Source organism: Podarcis tiliguerta, assembly GCF_965153285.1.
Source record: "Podarcis tiliguerta genome assembly, chromosome: 4".
Taxonomy (NCBI): Eukaryota; Metazoa; Chordata; class Lepidosauria; order Squamata; family Lacertidae; genus Podarcis; species Podarcis tiliguerta.
In genome coordinates this window covers 58,800,109-58,818,699 of record NC_139537.1, presented here as the reverse complement: position 1 = coordinate 58,818,699, position 18,591 = coordinate 58,800,109, and the positions used below count along the sequence as shown (strand labels likewise).

The 18,591-nt window shown below is 38.3% G+C and overlaps 1 protein-coding gene across 25 annotated transcripts in view; it reads right to left on the bottom strand.

Moving 5' to 3' along the window:
• The window catches only part of DMD (dystrophin), a 984,302-nt gene that overhangs the window by 127,812 nt on the left and 837,899 nt on the right, over positions 1–18,591 (bottom strand). For all 25 annotated transcript variants that reach the window (XM_083438913.1, XM_083438919.1, XM_083438923.1 and 22 more), the window contains one exon: positions 5,644–5,722. In XM_083438913.1, the coding sequence (XP_083295039.1) occupies positions 5,644–5,722 (79 nt within the window). The remainder of the gene's footprint in view (positions 1–5,643; positions 5,723–18,591) is intronic.

Here is an 18,591-nt window from a genome sequence, read left to right as displayed (position 1 = left end):
CCATAGCAAAGTTCTTTTTCTTACTCCCTCTTTTGGTATTGGCAACTTCAAAGTTGCATTTGTTCCAACGGATATATAAAAGGCATATAACCCTGCTGTTGTGCTTTTCCTGAGGCTTTTGCCCATACAAATAAATTCTTTTGGATTCCCTGTGTTCCTTTTATCATGATTCTTGCTTTCTCAGGGTCTTTCTGTGACCTTAGTGTCAGGCCCTTGCCCTTTCAGTTATGACCTTCCTTTCTCAGGAATAGGCTCATTTTTTATCACAGAAGCAAGGAACATCTTTCAGTCAACTCTTTTAGGTTCACATTCAAATGCCTGACATCCAGAAATTATATTTGCATTTGTGTCCCTTACTGTACTGATCCATATTCATTATCTCAGATGAAGACTTTTCACCCATGTCTTTCAGATGAAGATTCTCTAATGGAATCTACTTCCCTTCCAATGCCTGCTAAAAGTCTTTGTGAAGTGGCTTGGATTCTGTGAACCAGGAGTAGAAGGAAGATAATTGAAGAATGATCTTCAATTCTCTCTGTCTCTCCTGCACTGTGCAATGCTTCTTCAGAGGGTCAGGGGACGCACCTGAATGACATGGGATGTGGGGTGCAGTAGAAAAGGGAAATGGACAAAAATCAGGTGGTTTCCTTATCCAAGTAAAATGCTACTTGCACTTAAGTTTGGGCCATGACCTTCTCACCAGCAGCCCATACGGCCTATCCCATGCTGTTAAGGTACACCCTATCTGGAAAGGCTTTTCAGAGGGCACAGGGAAAAGGGAGCAACAATGTTTCCTTTTGAGAGCTTCCTTCTGCTTGCACTTCACAGGATATCTGCCACTGACTCTTGCCATCACTGTAATATTGTTCTATCTGAGTGAAGTGGGTGTGGTCTGCTCAAACTATTTTCTCTCCAGAATGGAGCTTAAAAGATACTTTTACTATAAGTCTGTAGCAAAATCCAACTGCTTGAGCTGCTGGTAAGTTTGGTCCTTGAAATGCCATGACCGATCCCTCCCCACCCTCAGTGGACTTTCATGTCTCTTTTAAAAATTGCTCTGTGTGTCAAGGATTGCTTCTCCCCATATAGACTGATCCAGACCCTGCAATCATCATCTGAGTCCCTTCTTCGTATGACTCTTCCATTAGAGGTTCAGCGTGTGGCAATACAAGAATGGCCCTTTTCTGCAGTGACTCCCCATTTGTAGAATACTCCCCCTAGGGAGGCTCGTCTTTATTACATATCTTTAGGTGCCAAGCAAAAATGCTTTTCTATAACCAGGCCTTTGGCTGATTAGCATTCTATGACCTTTTAAATGTATTTGTGGGAGGAAGGCTATTGGTTTGTGTTTGTGTTTATTTTATTATGTGTTCTCATCTTGTATTTTTATGTTGTGAACAGCCCCGTGATCTTTGGATGAAGGGCAGTATACGAAAGTAATAAATAATGGTAATAATTATAATAATAATAATTTGTTTGTTTTAAAAGAGTGATGCATGATCACACAAGTGATACTTCCAGGTTTTGTTTTCTTCTGAAAGGTGGACAAGTCTACCTGAAGCATGGGGTGGTAGTCAACACATGCATTCAAATTTCTTCTTCCATAGCAAAGACAGGAGGCTGTTTTAAACTTGGATTAACTTCCGTAGACAAGCATAAATGGCATTCAAAGTGACAAAATTGTAATAACTTATAAATCACTAAAATAAAATAAGTGGCATTATTGTAAAATCAAATAGAATGTTTTTGTTAATGAGCTTCAAAAGAATAGTCACATTTTACATATAAAAGCTACCATGCTGTAAAATGTGCAGTTCAAAAAAGAGTTCTACTCGTCTGCATGTGTGTGTCACAAAATAGTACAGATAGGAAATGTGTCCAAAATATGCTTGTGAAAAAACAATTTATTCTTAATAGCACATCATACTTTAAAATCTATACCTTCTAAAGAACAGGCATGTTTCTTCTTGGCCTGAAACCCCAGCTTTATTCCTGATGCCAATTACAATGCAGCTGCTCAATAATACTATGTTGCATTGCACACCCAAGTCTTGCCACGCCTGGTGGCCCCACCTACTTCATTAATGATCTGGTGTAGTCGCAGTAAAGTCATTTCAACCATCAGCTCACAATGTATTTTACTTTGATAATGAAACCTCAGCATCTTTTCCTTGGTTTTCCCTAGTCATGCATCAAACAAGCAGCAGGAGACCATTATCCTGTGCCTATGCTGCATTCCACTGATGCAATCCTTTAAATATGGTTTTGTTATTTACTTTCCTATAATCGCAGTACAATAGGCCAAAGACGTGGCTTTCAAACAGCTTCATTTCAATCTGTGCCTTGCTGCTTTGATGCTGCTTCAAGTAGTCTTTCAAAAGACTTCAAAACATACTGCATAAAGGCTGTACCAGTGATAACCATCTCTTTCCCCACCCCCCACTTCCAGTGCTGAGTTAGAGGATATTATTAGTTGCCATTTTGAAGTACCTTTTCTGCTGTGGCTTTTTGTTCCTCCCACCATTTCAGTTAGTGGATGTAGCATAGTGCCCTTGCTTGAATGTAGTTTTTAAATGAGTACCTGATCACTACCAGCTTCTTAGTGGAGGTCATGAGAGGACATTATGAAGACTAAAACACTTTAATAAGCAGGTATGTGCATCAGTTTTCTCTGTCCTCAGTTGGGCATCAGTATAATAGCCTTGCTGAATAGCACTATAACTTGCAAATGGAATACGTTTCATCCTAAAAAGTAGCCATTGTCATTAAAGATACCTTAGCTGAAAGCAGGCAGACAGATGCGTATGATAATAACCAGCTGGAAACATCTGTACTAACTGAACATGAGAGAACATTTTGAAAGAAGCAGCTTTGTGAAAAGCACAGTAGCTTCCAAATTACTTGTGCAAGGCCTTGCTTTGCCCCCTCCCCAAATTTCCACCCTTTCCTTCTCTACAATCACCAATGAGTTTAAACCCTTGTCCACAGTGAGTTGAGACTAAATCTCATGCTGCAGTCCCAAGAAACCATTGTTTCACTTCCTTGTGTAGACACATTAACAAATATGTTGTATGTTGAATTTGTAATGTATTAATTTGTGGGTGCTAAATGCCTAGATTCTGTACGTTAGAATTACAGCTTGTGAGTTAAAACCGGATGTCAGACCTGTATGTCTTAAATTGTATATTAGACCATTTCTAAACCCTCTGAAATTACCGTGAGTTAAGGGCTAATTAGGTCAAGGTAGTGCTTTGTAACCCAGACTAGTTTTCCTGGAGGTGTTAGCCTGTGGGGTAAGGAGCTGTTTAGCACAACAGTGCATCAAAGGAACTCACTCCAGAATGCAAAGAGGTGGGACCCCTTTGACTCCAGAGAAAAAGCCAAGAGTTTAGGGATTGCAGTTAAGAGTTATGCAACAGTGAGTAAGCATTGAGCTGGAGAGAGAGGCAGAGAAATGGCTGGTGTCTGTTTAAATCCAATGCTGTGCTTATGGAAGAGGCAAGAGACCGTCTTGCAGTGTAATGCTGGGGATCCCTCTAATTTAGACTCAGGTTAATATATATGTGTAAATAAACCATATATTATAAAGACACCACTGTCTCTGTTGTGCCTCATTTTCCAAAAGCAAACACAGACCCCGCGTAAAATGTGCCTGAAAGTCCTGTACTGCTGTGGAGATTGGGGTGGTGTGTAACAAGATGCATGATTTTGTAGCCAGCAAATAGAATGATAAAAACAAGTTCCAGATCCCGCAGAGGTGGTTCATGTGTATATCCATAAAGATGCAGAGAAGACTGACGGAACTAGTGTCTTAAAACCAACCTTTGCAGGATTCAATAGATCATCACACCTGCAGATGGCTTAGTAAAAGTTGAAAGATGTTTATGTAGCTGCTAGGACTGCCTCTTATTCTCATAAATGAGGCTGCCTGTGTGTTCCATGTTCCTTTTTTTGTTTGCTTGTTTACTAGCCCCTTTTCGAAATTCAACTGCCCCTCACATCAAAGATAAAATTAGGTACCCTGTGTTTAGTATATATCCCATATATTTTTTGATATAATATTTCTAATGAGTGGAAAGCAAGTAGCACTATCTGCCTGGCTCTTTTGTAGATTCTGCGGAGTCAGACAACCTGCTTTAGGAAATCCTGCGCTGGAACTCCAACCCTGTACCTGCAGTCACAACAATCCTATGGGTCAGAATAGATGAATGCTTTCCTGTTTGATTTTGATAGAACAAACTATTTTTCCTTGTTGCACATCACTTGAATCTTTATAGGCATGCTACCTATGCAGAAATACTACATAGTGCAGACAAATTATCTATTTAGCAAATATTCTCCTATAAAAGCCACACTGAAAAACTGTCTCACTCTAGACATTCAATGAGGTGGTAGAATACTGAGGTGGTAGAGTATACAGTTCCACTTCAGACTGCTGGTAATATATATAGATATATAATATTTTAAAATTTATATAATTTTTGAATGCTTCTCCGTTTCCAACAAAAGTAAAGATCGGGGGGGGGGGAGTTTTTTTTGCCACTTCCTGTACTTATAGTCTACTGTGTTAAGGGTAGATTCAAAAGTGTGAGCCAACATTGACAGTTTGAAGCAGTACAATCCACGCTACCAACCCAGAATTCATTCTGCTGCATGTTTAGACTATGCCCAAGAAATGGAACCTTGGCTGTGTAACTGGGAGTAGGATTTATTCTTAATGGCTCACAGTAAGTTCTATGAGACAATGGAATGATGGGAAGTTTTGCTTCTGCCTTTCTATTAGTTTCCCAACAGTGGAAACTAATAGAAATCTTGAGACAAAACTGAAAGGATCTGGTGCTTGCCTCTGGCAGTTTAGCGCATGCTCACTTCACCACTTTATCGGTTGTCACCGGCTGCACCCAGATAAATGAATAGCTTTCATTCCCTCCTATAGCAACAAATAAACAATAGTACGTATATAGATCAAATTCTAATGAACAAGATCCTGTAATCGTTTGAGTCAATGTCTTTCTCTACAGAAAGTTCTTCTTAAATGTAGACAAACATTGGAAAGAACGAATGTCATATAAAAAAAAACCCAAGTTGCTGGAAGATGGCAAATGTTGTTTGCGCAAACAAACACCAGATAAGTGTGGTAAACCTGTGTCTTTCAACTATATCACCTCAAGTAGCAGGTAGGGGTATATTTATTCCCAGGTTGAATACTCAACCATGGCAGGGAAAGTCTATACGTAAAATACCAGCAAGATGGCTAGGTTACCTACAGCCCCTTTCCCTGGCATTTAATTTTTTGTACCTTGGAAATTATATTCGCACCAGGTGCCCAAAATCCAGGGACACCCTAGTCTGAAGTGGAACAGTCACTAAATAGGTTTACCACTTTATCTTGTGTTCATGAGTAGTAGGTCATAATTTTAGAGGCTTTTTTTTTTTGCATCAGAATTTTATGAACTTCTGAGCCAAAGTTTCAGTTCACACAGAATCTTAACTGCTGGATTACTAAATTGTCCACAATGGTAGTTTCTAATCAAAGGCCAGACAAGAAATCCTAGCTATCATTTCTGTAAAGACTGACTACATAACAAACTTTTAATAGTTTCTTAAACAAGTTAGCAACAACAACAAAGAGCAATTACTTACTGGAAAGGAAGTGCTGAGAAGTAGGACCGAAATCTCGGTGGGCCTCATGCAACTGCCTGATACGCTCATCAATGGACACCTGCGTAGAGGGAAAATGACTCAGTGTAATAAAGGAGACAATAAGGTGTCTTGTTAAAACTCCCCACCCCACCCCAATAATCCTGCTATTAGATGTCAATACAGCTAAACTTACTCCTGCAACAATTTGAAATGGTAGAATTAATGCTTTAGACAGGGAAAGAACATTTTGTTGGAATAGTGTATGCAGTTCTATTCACACAAATCCAAATGAAGTAGATGCCACACATACATGCATAATTATGTGCAAGAGTGAAACCTTAATGTGTTTGGAGTTGTGCCCATGAGGATAAAAGCCATCTTAAATCCAACAAACTATCCACCTTCTAGATATGGTTTCTTTTCTTATCAACATTAAAGTGACAAATCACTTTTCTGTTGTTTGTGATGGAATATATGTATTGTAATGTTTTGAAATGGAAAATTATAAATAAGCAGTATAAGCTGCGGCAATGCCCATTTGGAAAAAACCTTTCTTAACTTGGAAATTTGCCAGGTCAGCCTGAAAACCCCAATGTAGGTTTTGTTCTGAAAGCCTCCAATAAAACAGTCTTCAGAAATCAAGTTTTAATATATGGTTTATTTAGTGCGGATCATTCTCAGTGGTGATTGCTACTCATATTTTGGGAAGGGGACCTTTCAGGGTAACGGGCTGGCTCTGAGGTTTGCTATCTGAGATATGGGGTTGTAAATTGGGACAGGAGCTGCCTGTAGGACGAACCTGTCTCATCTGCCTGGAGCTATGGGGTCTCAGGAAGGGGAGTTGGCGATGTAGCCAGGTCTACCTACTTGCCTTCATGGCATGGCCTGGGAAGCAAGTAAGTTGGATAGTGGTAACTCTGTTTCCTGCAGACAGGAGTTTGGTTGCCCTAGCAGCTGCAGTTTTAGTTCTATGTTGAAGTTAGTTCTGCACCAATAGCTGTTTCCCTATGCAGGTGTTTTATGGATTTAATCTTAAAGCAACACAAGTTCAACCAAGCCTTTGCCTCTTTTTTCAGTTATCAGGTCGCAAATGAAGTTTTAATATGTAGTGTATTTATTGTGGATCTTTTTCAGTGGTTATTGCTGCTCATATTTCGAAATAATTTGGTTCCTATGCTAGTACCAGATTTGCTTATTTTGTTATATTTTTCAGAAAAAGTTAGGTAAAGACATGGTTGAGAAAAAGTCAGGTAGTTACAATGGCAAAGCAATCTCTCCCCTTAAATGACAAGCAACGTTTGAGTAATCATTGGTATCCCCCGTCACTTATAAAACGCCTTTCCTTTCCCAATGTATTATTTTCTTTTTGTTTTTTCCATGTTTCATCCCTTCCAATCTGGCTTCTGCTGTCACCATGCAACTGAAATTGTTCTTAATGTTGCTAATGATCTTTTAGCTACATCTCATGACAATTTAACTATTCACTTCTTACTCTTTGATCCTTTTTAAAGCTTTTGCTACTGTTGACCAATCTATTATTCTTGTCTCTTTGTACTTTCCATGTTTTCATGGGCACATTCTTTCATGGATTTGATGCTATCTCTCCACCAGCTGTTGGTGTTAATGGTTCCCTTTCCACTCTTTTTGTTGGGGTTCCTTATAGTTCCGTTCTCAGCCTCTTCTATTTTTATATTTATGCTTCTTTCAAGCATTATTTATTCATTCTACTTGGGTTACCTTGGTTTTTCATAATGACCTTTACTTTTATTCTTCTGTCTCATTTGACCTTGTTAAACTACAATTCCTTCCGATTTAGCTATTTCATTATGAATGTCTTCTTACTATCTCAAACACATCTCTCAAAAACCAAATTTCAGGTTGGTCATCAGTTTCTTCTTTTCTTCACATTTATATTCTGCTGTTATTGTTATCTGAAATATTTCTTGATTTTTATCCCTTTATTGAAGACACTGTGAAATCTTGTCATTTTCATTTGTTGAATATTTTTAAACTCCATTCAGTGTCCCACTACAATTAACAATATGGCCTTTCAATGTTTGGAAGCTGTGTTTGATTATACCACAAATTGAAAAAAAAAAAAAGAGGAGCTTGTAGGTCTCCACTTAGTCCACTTAGATATTATAGAATATTCCTCTACATAGTGATAAGCAGTGCTTTCTTTTTCTAAAAAAAAATGTTTAGGGGTACTCTCATTTTGACTCAAGAAAATCAGCATTTTATAGTTCAAATCAGGGAAAATAAATACAGTAAATGGACAAAAGTACAAAGATTCACAAAATGTTTAGGGGTATGCGTATTCCTGTGACCCCCCCCTGCCCCCCAGAAAAAAACCACTGGTGATAAGGAATGTTTTCCAGATGGCTGATTTATTGTATGGGTTTATATAGTCATAATTTGTTAAAATCTGAAATTCTTCATTGTTTAAACCTTCTCTCTCTCTCTCTCTCTCTCTCTCTCTCTCTCTCTACTATATAATTAATATAGTTTAGATGGGATTTTTAAATCTATATATTTTTAACAAGGAAATCTCAATCACTTCTCAAGACAAAAGGATGAAAAATCCAATAAACTGGTTTCTAAAAAGTGTGGCTGATCATGAAGAATTCCATTCTTGGGTATATACAACAAGTGACATTTATTGCTAAAGACATACATTTCTGCACACATTTATATTTTCTATTCAGCTTTGAGACTTTGGATAAATGCATTACACACACTTATAAATATAAAGAAACAGACAAAATGCCTACCCTCCTACGTAATAAGATGCAAACAAAGACTCTCTTTATGTTTCTACAGTAATGCAACACATTCACCCCTCCACAACCTTTATCTATGCCTTTCAGCATTTCCAGCTTTTATAATCTTGGGTGCGGCCTGTTTCCCAAAACCTGAGATAATTGAATTAATTTCATGCAGCAATTCCCAATTTTTTAAAAAAGATATTATGAGCAGTGAGGATGGTCAAGGAACACATTTGAGTGTTGCATTTTCTCCTGTTAGAATTTTGTTTGTTTGTTTTATTCTAACTTTGTCAGAATACTGGAAACATGAATTTGTTAATAGGCAACTTCTGGATTATAAGCAGGTGTTCCACATAACAGTTCAGATGTAGGTGTCAAATCATCTTGGTATGTGGTGATGGCAGCTTCTACTGCTGAATAAAGAGCAACATCAAATATGAGTGCAGTGTTTCTCAACATTTTTTATTCTTGCTCACTTCTAGAATTATAGAATCATAAAATTGTAGAGTTGGAAGGGACCAAAAGACTAATTTAGTTCAACCCCCTGCAATACAGGAATCTTTTTGCCCAATGTGAGGCTCGGACCCATGACCCTGAGATTGACAGTCTCATGGTTTAGCAACTGAGCTATATGAAAGATGAAAACATCCTACCATCTGAACATCCTATCTTCTGATACCCTCAACCTCCAACCATCTAACAGAAAGTATGTACAGATCATTAGAGTGAGTGGAACAAATCATATCTAACCCCTCTTAAAACCATATACGAGTGAACACCAGGTAAAGCAGCACTTTTCATAAATCACATGGCTGCGTGGTGTGGAAGGGGAAGCAGTCGTCACCACAAGTCCAGTGTGGATAATTCAACCCAACCTTGCCTTGGATGGTGATAGTGAAAAAATATCTACCTTTACCAACTTCAAACTTTGCTCTCCCCTTTCATGTGTTCCACTTTTCCCAAAAGACCCACTCTACATTCTGAGAAGCATTGCACTGGTGACAATAGCTGTGTACCTGAAAACATTTGCACACCTGTAAGATTAACTTAAATAATAGGTATTGTACAGTTTTGCACTCAATACTACCAGAGATAGTACTTCAGCCAATACAAATATAGTACCACTTAAAGGAACAACTAACCAAGACAACAAAAGACACACTCAAAACCATTTAGATAGAATTCATGCCAAATTCTTTTAACAAGAACTGCCATGATGCATCATGTCAATGATCCATCTAGCCTAGCATCTTCAACAATGCTTCATATGCTGCTAGGCAGTTGACAAAAGTAGAACACAACCTTCATCCTCCTTTTGTTTGTTTGCAGGACTTGGCCGGAAGACATATACTGCCTCTGAATGTGAATGATGTATTTCTGGCTAATGCAGCAAGTAGCAATCCTCTGCAATACTGAATCTTTTTCAAAACTCATTTATGCTAGTGGACATCGGAACTTTCTGTAGCAATGAATTCAAAAGATGTCACAGTGCCTGGCAAGCTACTGGAGACATTAGAATTTTAATTCTGAAGTCGGTGCATAACCTACGAGAAATTAAATCCCTTCATCTATGGCAATATACCATGGTGCTCAAATGATTTAATCTGAGTGGCTTTAGAGCTTTTCACTTGGAAGGGATATAGGATTTGCTGCTCATAAGGTAGGATTAAACCATGTGCACAACCTTAGTCTTTAGCTCTTGGTTAGACCATCCCTATTACTATTGCATAATACAGATCTATAGAAAACTCATAAATTTAAAAAAAAAATCCTTAGCAAATCTACACTGCCTTTCCTCTGCGTATTGTCTTTCTCCTTTTCATTTTAAGAAATTGCTTTTTTATTATTTCTGGTAGATTGCTGTCTCTTGATTGCAAACAAATAGCTTTTCTTCTAACCAATATTAATAAACCAACTTACAATTTCACGAACTATTTTGAGTGATATTCATTAATTCTCTGCTATGAGGTAAAGCATTCACATGGCCACACATTTCTGCTACTTTGTTCAAATCTTTCTTCCACAGGAACTGAAATACCGTTATTTATTTATTTTATTTTATTTTATTTTATTTTATTTTATTTATTTATTACATTTTTATACCTCCCTTCACCTGAAGATCACAGGGCAGTTTACAACATAAAACACAAGATACTGAATTATTTCTCTTGGGAAAAATCCCTTTAGTTTTTCATCCAATATGATAACATGTTTAAAATATAAGCAAAGATTATAATATTGTGGCTGCACATCCATCAGGTTCTTGATTAAGATTTGGAATTATTTTATTTATTTAATATTAATAACAACTATCAATAGTTCAAGGGGACTTACGTTTTGTTGAAGTTTAAACATTTACATTTAAGCTTTCCTTCTGTAAATCATTAATCACATAAAATATGTCACCAGCTGAGAATTCTATGAGGTCAAACTAATGCTTCATTTCTAAGGGCATCAAGGAGCACTAATTACATAGTAATGCCATTTGCTTTTTAAACACAGGCAAATTATAAAAGATGATGAGGAGAGACAGACATCAGTGAGAACTTTCAAATCAGGCAAAGAAGCTAACACAAAGCACTTGGAAGCTCCTGAGCAACTATGGCTGACAGAATAGAATTATTACGATTATTTTGAAAAGTCGCCCAAGCAATTAATTTATAGCACTTATATTAAAGCATAACATTCACATGACAATCCAATGCATGTAGAAGTAAGTCCTATTGCAGGCACCCCCAAACTCGCACCTCCAGCTGTTTTGGAACTACAGTTCCCATCATCCCTGACCACTGGTCCTGTTAGCTAGGGATGATGGGAGTTGTAGTCCCAAAACAGCTGGAGGGCTGAGTTTGGGAATGCCTGTCCTACTGTGTTCAATGAAGCTTACTCCCAAGTAAGTGTGCATAGGACTGCATTCTCAGTGTATCTATATTTTTGTTCTGTCAAAATAGAGGCAGTATTTACAACCATGCAGACATGATATTATTTAATAAAACACTCCCCTTCTACTACTCCGCCCCAGCCACGTTCACAATATTTCCAGAGCTTTCTAAGCTCAACCCAAGAATGCGAGCTCCTGCAAAAACCTCTAGAACAGTGGTTCTCAAACTTTTTTCTCTGGGCCACACTTTCAGAATAAAAATTTTCTCACACCACACCAGTTTTTTATTGATAAGAAAAGCATTGGAAAACAAACAGAAACAACACCTAGCAGTGCTTGATTTATAACACCGAACACAACTACCTTATATGATCATGGGAAATCCAGAAAGTGTAAAACACTGCAGCTACATAAGAACTGAAATATTCCCAAAATATAATAATGATTGTCCTCTAATCTTCCCGCCACACTTCCCACATTCTCCTGGCACACCCTGCTCTAGAATGTTACTCAACATTTCTCACATCACCTGAAAAGCTTCTTTTCTTCTCCTTGAGGTTACAGCTGTCAACTGCAACCTGTGTGATGCTGTTCTTTACACACACACACACACACACACACACACCCAGTTGTTTTCCTTTTCCTGAATATCTTATGATTAGAATCTTGCCACTTAACAGAGAGAACAGGAAAGTCACCTGCCAAAATGCAGTGTTAACAGCTCCTCACTCCCTGGGAAGTGGAGCACTGGACAAGTGGTGGAATGATGGAGTAACTGAAATAATTTCACACATGGTTGTTTAATGTTTAAATCTATTTTTGTTTACCTTAATTTGCATAGGAAATTATATCCTGAAAACTCACAATGAGATGTTATACATAACTTTATCTTTTCTTACTCCTCAGGTGAAAAGGGATGTAAAACATAATACAAATTCAGGAAACATAATAGAGCTTTTGGCATAAAAGTTGAGGGGGGAAATGTAGAAAGCAAGCAACCTGACTTAAACCTCTTGGTTCAGTCCTGTTCTTTTACCATCACTGGGAATTTTATCAAAGATTACCACGGTGCACAACCAACTGCTGTTTTGTTCAAAGATTTGTTGAATAATCCTTATGTGAAACAATCACCTTCAGTAAGATTATTCACACAGGGACACTAAGCCATTTAACCCTTTAGTGAACCACCTTGAAATCTTATAAGGAAGGGTGGTATATAAATCTAGGTGATATTATTATTAGTAGTAGTAGTATTAATTTTGTTGATCTGAGTCCTCTTTAGGCATTATGAATCCTGGGGCAGTAGTGGGGAAAATGGCTAGCTCTACCCACCTCCACTGTCAACTCATTGAAGATGATGGTGTAGACTAAGGAGTCTTTCCTATTCATAAAGGCTCCCCACACCATTTGGAAATTTTGTACCCTGCTTTCTCCTGTCTTGTGGTAACTTTGCAGGATTCATAGCACCAAAAGCAAGCTCTGGAAATGTGGGGAATGTGAAGATAAAAGTTTCAAGCTAAAGCATCTCAGGAGAGATTTACTGTGAGGATCCAGCAAGGTTGAAGCATGCATCTGTAAGTGTGAGTTGCTAACTGGAAGCAGCACATCGCAGCTGTGTGGATGACTGTGTGTGGTTTGATTGTATATAACCTAAAGTTTACTGTACTGATCATTAGTGTGCTTCTACATGGGTCAGTCTCTACGGCCACCATGATTTAAATTATCATGCCAGCCTTCCTATATATAATTCAAATCGCAGGAACAAACTTTGTGCTTTTTAAATAAGTGTGCATAAATGGCCCTTTTTATTAAGAAGAAGAAAACATTTGTGGGGTAGTGATCTGGAGTATGCTCCCAACACAGATTGAGGTCCCAGGCCAGTTTCCTGCTGAAGATGTCCCCTTCTGCTGCTATTCACCATCAAACCCCCTCTCAGCACCTTGATCTATACCTCTGAACAGTGACTACACACATGGGCTTTGTTTAGCTCATGTGAACAGAGCAAAGACACTGCCACCAGTTGGCATAATCCTTTCCCCAGCACTTTCATATCACCAGATCTATCAGATAAACAGGGCTAATGTTTCAGCATCCTATCTGTCAGTTTCTGCTATTAACAGACTCTTCATGCACAAATAAGTAATGATTCAAGTATGCCATGAACAAGTGAAACCTGGTGAAAGGACATCAGTCAGACCAGCAAGAAAGGCACTTAATAGCAAAATGCCATAGTAAGTTGGGTGTTACACACTGACCCATACAAAGATTTCCAAGCCAAGCAAGCAACTCTACTCTTTATCTTGACTACCCCCATTTTCTTTTTGGTCTTTGGTATTTCCTTCCTTGCTTCTTGCATGCATCTATGTCTGTCTGCTCTGAATGTTTGGATTTTTTAAAAAATAGAAACTAATGATGAGCCTCACAGAAAATAAACCGAATACCAAAAACACCAAAACACCCTAAACTTTATTTTGAGACATTCCAAAACCAAATCAACAGCTATAAATCAAGCTGAAGCTCCTGACATGAAATGAAGGGTTTCATCTTATATGGAACCAGAGGCTTATTCTGATAAAGACCCAAGAAGTGTTTCTATTGCATTACAGCACTGCTGCACAGAAATGGTTTGTTGCAAGTCATTTATCTCTGAAACCTGCCCTCTCTTATCTTGTCTCAGTTGCATTGCGGCAGATGCCACCCTTCCAGCTCACGCCTCCAACACAACTAGACCAGTGACTGAAGAAATACCAAGAAATCAATCAGCACAACTAATTTTAAAAAGTCATCAGCAACAGTTGGTGGTATGCAGTATTTTTATTTTTGTCCAGGTTTGATAACTTCAGAAGAGACCTACTGGATCAGGCCAAAGACCCATCTAGTCCAGCCCCCTTCCAGTGGCCAACCAGATGCCTATGGGAAACCCCTAAGCAGGATCTGAGTTCCAACAGCGCTCTCTCCACTAATGAGTCCCAATGACTAGTATTCAGAGGCATACTGTCTCTAGGAGTGGAGGTAGAACACAGTCATTATGGCTAGTATGGCCACTGTAGACATGAACTTTTCAAATCCTCTTTTAAAACCATCCAAGTCGGTGGCCATGCTGGATATATGTAGTGAGTGTGTTCAAAGAACTGTGAAATGCAGCTTAACCTCTTTATCAAAGTAAAATCAAATTATCCCCAGGTATCCATTAGTATTCTACATAGGTGTTCTACATTTGTAGAGTGAAAGGTCTTGATGAATGAAAAGGTTACCTACATGGGGACACACAACAAAGAGCTACTTGGGGGGAAGACAATATAGGTAACAACTGTCTAGTTCATGAGTGCTCTGATCTAACTTTTTTTTAGAAATGGAAAAGAAAGGCTTTTCAGATTATAGGAATTCAAATATCTGAAAGCAAATAACCTTTTAGCATGATTTTTTAACATGATTTACATTTCTGTGCTAAATATTAACAAATTTTAGATGAGTCCCAAGGTACAACTAAGTGAAGGCGTTTCACATTGACCCTTAATATTCACAGAAACAGGTTCTGTAATCTGATAAACTCCTTTGTGCACCATCTTTAATAAATACAATAAGTAAGAAAGCATGAATCACAAGCAACAGCAACGTTACACTGAATCCCTTCTAGTTCCAGCATATTCAGTGCTATCCTTCAACAAACAGCTCCAGCAAGGCAAATCCATGAAGCTACAACCTCTCTATTTTTATAGAGAAGTGCAATGTAGTATGACTAAACCAATATTAGCACACTTAATGCATGATTTAAGCCTAACTGAGTAACTACATTAAGGAGACTCACTGCTGTTGTGTGATGAAGTGTAAAGAAAAAGAAAATAGTTGCTCATTTGTGCAAATATTTACTTTCAGTAGCATTCACAATTTATATCCTTTAATGTATCAATTTTGCTCTTGTTCAGATGTTAAAGATGGCAACTTACATATTTAACTATGCATTTCCACATTTTTCACATTTATTTGAAACACTTTTATACTGCTCTTCATTGAAATTTTGGGAACAGTTTATAACACATAACTATAAAACAGGACATTAAAATCCAATAAATACAGTAAAAGCAGCAACAATGAGAAGTAAATGATCAGCAAAGGTTTAGGTGAACAAATACATTTTCAGGAGGTGCTGAACACTCAGCAGAGTTGGTGCTTGCTTTAAGTTAGGAGGGAAATTACAAGCTAGTTGCCACAAAATAAACGTTCCTGCCCTGGTGGCAACCAGATGGACTTTGGTGGGCTGTGGGACAATGAGGAGAGCCCCATCCTGACACCTCAACAGCTGGGTAGATCTCTGGGAAGATCTCCATGCAGCAAGATTTCATCCTGTGGGTTGCTTAATAGAAGCAAATCTTTACAGTCAGAAAAGGAGAGAGGACGTAGAGTGCACTCTTACGGGCTTTAGATTTTGGAAGGCCCTTGGGCAAGAAAAACCACATGGCCTCCATCCCATAGTGATTCTTGTTCCTGGCCATTATCAACAGCTCCTCCTCCTCCTTGCTACCACTTGATAGCTTTCCTGCTGGAGAATCATTGAGCAAGCAGGCATTCTTCTTTGACTGTTGCTCCACCACTATGTGGGCTAGAGCAAGAGGTAGATAAGCAAGTAGGCTGCAGTAGTGAAGAGTCAAAGGCTCTTGTCAGCCAGCCCCCTACAGGATTGGGGGCTCTTAGCAGATGCCTGACAGTGGTGACCCTTGACATAGCATGCAAGTCTGAAGCTCTAAATTATGACTCATGCATAAAGTGAAAAGTGTGGTTTTCTGTTACATTTGATCAGCTCAATGTAGTTATGCCCTTACACCAATTCCAATGTCAGATGGACAATTAAACCCTAGCATAAAAAAAAAAAATGCAATGACTAAACTCTCTCTAAAATTAAAGTGGAGATTATTCCTTCTCATCCTTATCTCCTTTCCATGCTACTAAACAGCTAGCTCCCCATCTCCATCAACACATTTAGTAGGGAGCTGGGAAATACCCACAACTATACAAACAAGTTCATTAATATAAAATACATATTTGCTCCCAAAGCTCATCTACTTCTATATCTCAGTTGTGATAGAATGCCTTGTATAAATGTTCTAAAAAGTATAAAATCTCCTGATATTGCCCCAAGAGACTAAGTTGTAAACATATACATGTCAGACACAAACTAGAGTCAATAAAGTCTCAGTTGTTCAATATGAACAGATTTCTGCAGAATGCCCCATGATTTACAGAATAAACATTACAGAAATGTTCAAAAGCTGACCTTTGATAGAGGTCATAAATCATATCCCCATGTCCATAGCAACCCCTGGTTGCTATGGTTTCCATACTACCGGGCTCTGTGGGTCATCAAAACCTAATACTTTATACCTTTCAACATCAAGATACTTATCATAAGGAAGGGTGCACAACAGGGTGTTTGGGTGTCCCCCTCCCCAGCTTCCTGTCTGGGGAAAAAATCCAATACCTCTTCTATTTAAAACCTACTGTATGTCTACAGTTCAATGCTAGCATCATTTTTTAGATTGCATATTCACAATCTGCTATTCACCAACAGCTACTATGCTATTCCCGTTTTACAGACAGGGAAGTGAGAATAAGGCAGAACAACTCAAAGCCACTCACAGGATCCATGCCTGAAATGGTCTAATTCTGAAACTCCACAGGACCACCAACAGTGCAAGCCGCTTCCCTCTTAACTGTCATTTAAAAACAGGGAGTAAAGTCAATATTGGCTCAGCATGGAGGGCTGTGGCTGCAGGGCTTCAGGAGAGCATGGTTTTCAGAAATAAATATTTGTTATACGTTGATTAAAGAAACAGCATTTCCAATTTGCTCAGGGGCTTGGTTTGCTGTAATAATTGCCTTGACATGCTAGAATGAATTAGTAGCCAGAGGGCAGGTGAGATAGTGTAAACAAAACTCATACTCTAAGTGAGTATGGAAATTTGTGTGTGAGTGTGGCAGGACTGAGCCAAATGAATTCACTTATTCTTCAGACTTGAATACTTAGTGTTTTTTGTTGTAGGGATAATATCTCTCAGCTATTTTGGGTTTTGTATTCAAGCGAACTCACTCACTCCAAAGTACATTATTACATTCATGGGACTTCTCTGAAAAGACTGTGGGTCTCAATGTTTTTGCTTTGATTTGGTTATTAAAATCTGGAAACAAGGTGAATAAAACAAAAGCCACAGTGACATGATTCAAAATATGTGAAAGAAGGAATTCTCACAGTATGCGCACGTTTTTCTCTAAATCTCATGTGAGATTACAGAGGTCATCTCATTCAAATGCACCAACATGCATGCATGAATTTAGAGGCACCATCTGATTAATTTGCCACTAAAGCTATTAACTGAGAAGTCACACTAGAGATGGCAAAATGCATTTTGCTTTCAGAAAGTTCACAAAAGGGAAAGTCATTACTGTATGTGTCAGTAAGGTACTCATGGAAGATTTGTTCAGATAACCATCTTGACATTACCTGGCTGAATTGCCTAATGATGCAACTTTACTAAGAAATCATAGTGACAGAATAGCATAAGAAGGACACTTCTTTCCCAGTAAACCTTTTACCACAACACCATGGAATTATTATATTTTTCAGCCATTTGGGCAAAAGTAAGGAGCCTACCCATGTTGAGGGAGTGTTATAACACATTCTGACCATGCTTCCCATCCCAGAACCCCCTCAAATCTAACAATGAATTAGACATTAAGGCCAAATGGAGAAATTTCCTTCATATGTTATCCAGGCTGCACAATTGTTATTGTCTTCAAGCTGGAAGATAATTATCACAATAAACTGTGCAAATGATATGGCCAACATGTGGACTTAGAGGTAATGCATTCATATCTGGTCAGGGGCAGAAAGAATTTGGCCCTTTTACCCATGAGGCCTTGGACACTTCAAGTCATCTCTGGAAAGAGCTCAAAGAACATTACCAATGCTTCTAGTTGTTTTACTGAACAATCACTGATAAATAACTGTGTTGAAAGTTATAACAGAGCAGATGCACTTTTAAAATCAAATTCAATTACAACTATTCTGTAGTTTGATGCCAACAAAAGTTGCAAAAAGATAAATCAGCATGATTAATGAATAAAAGCAGGTTCCTTGCAAGGAAAGGCTAAAATATGTAGGCTTTTTGCATATAGAAGAACCATGATTAAGACTAGGGAACCAGGAAACTAGGGAGAAGGCCTTCTCGGTAGTGGCACCCTCCCTGTGGAACACCCTCCCTTCAGATGTCAAGGAGATAAAGAACTGCATAACTTTTAGAAGACATC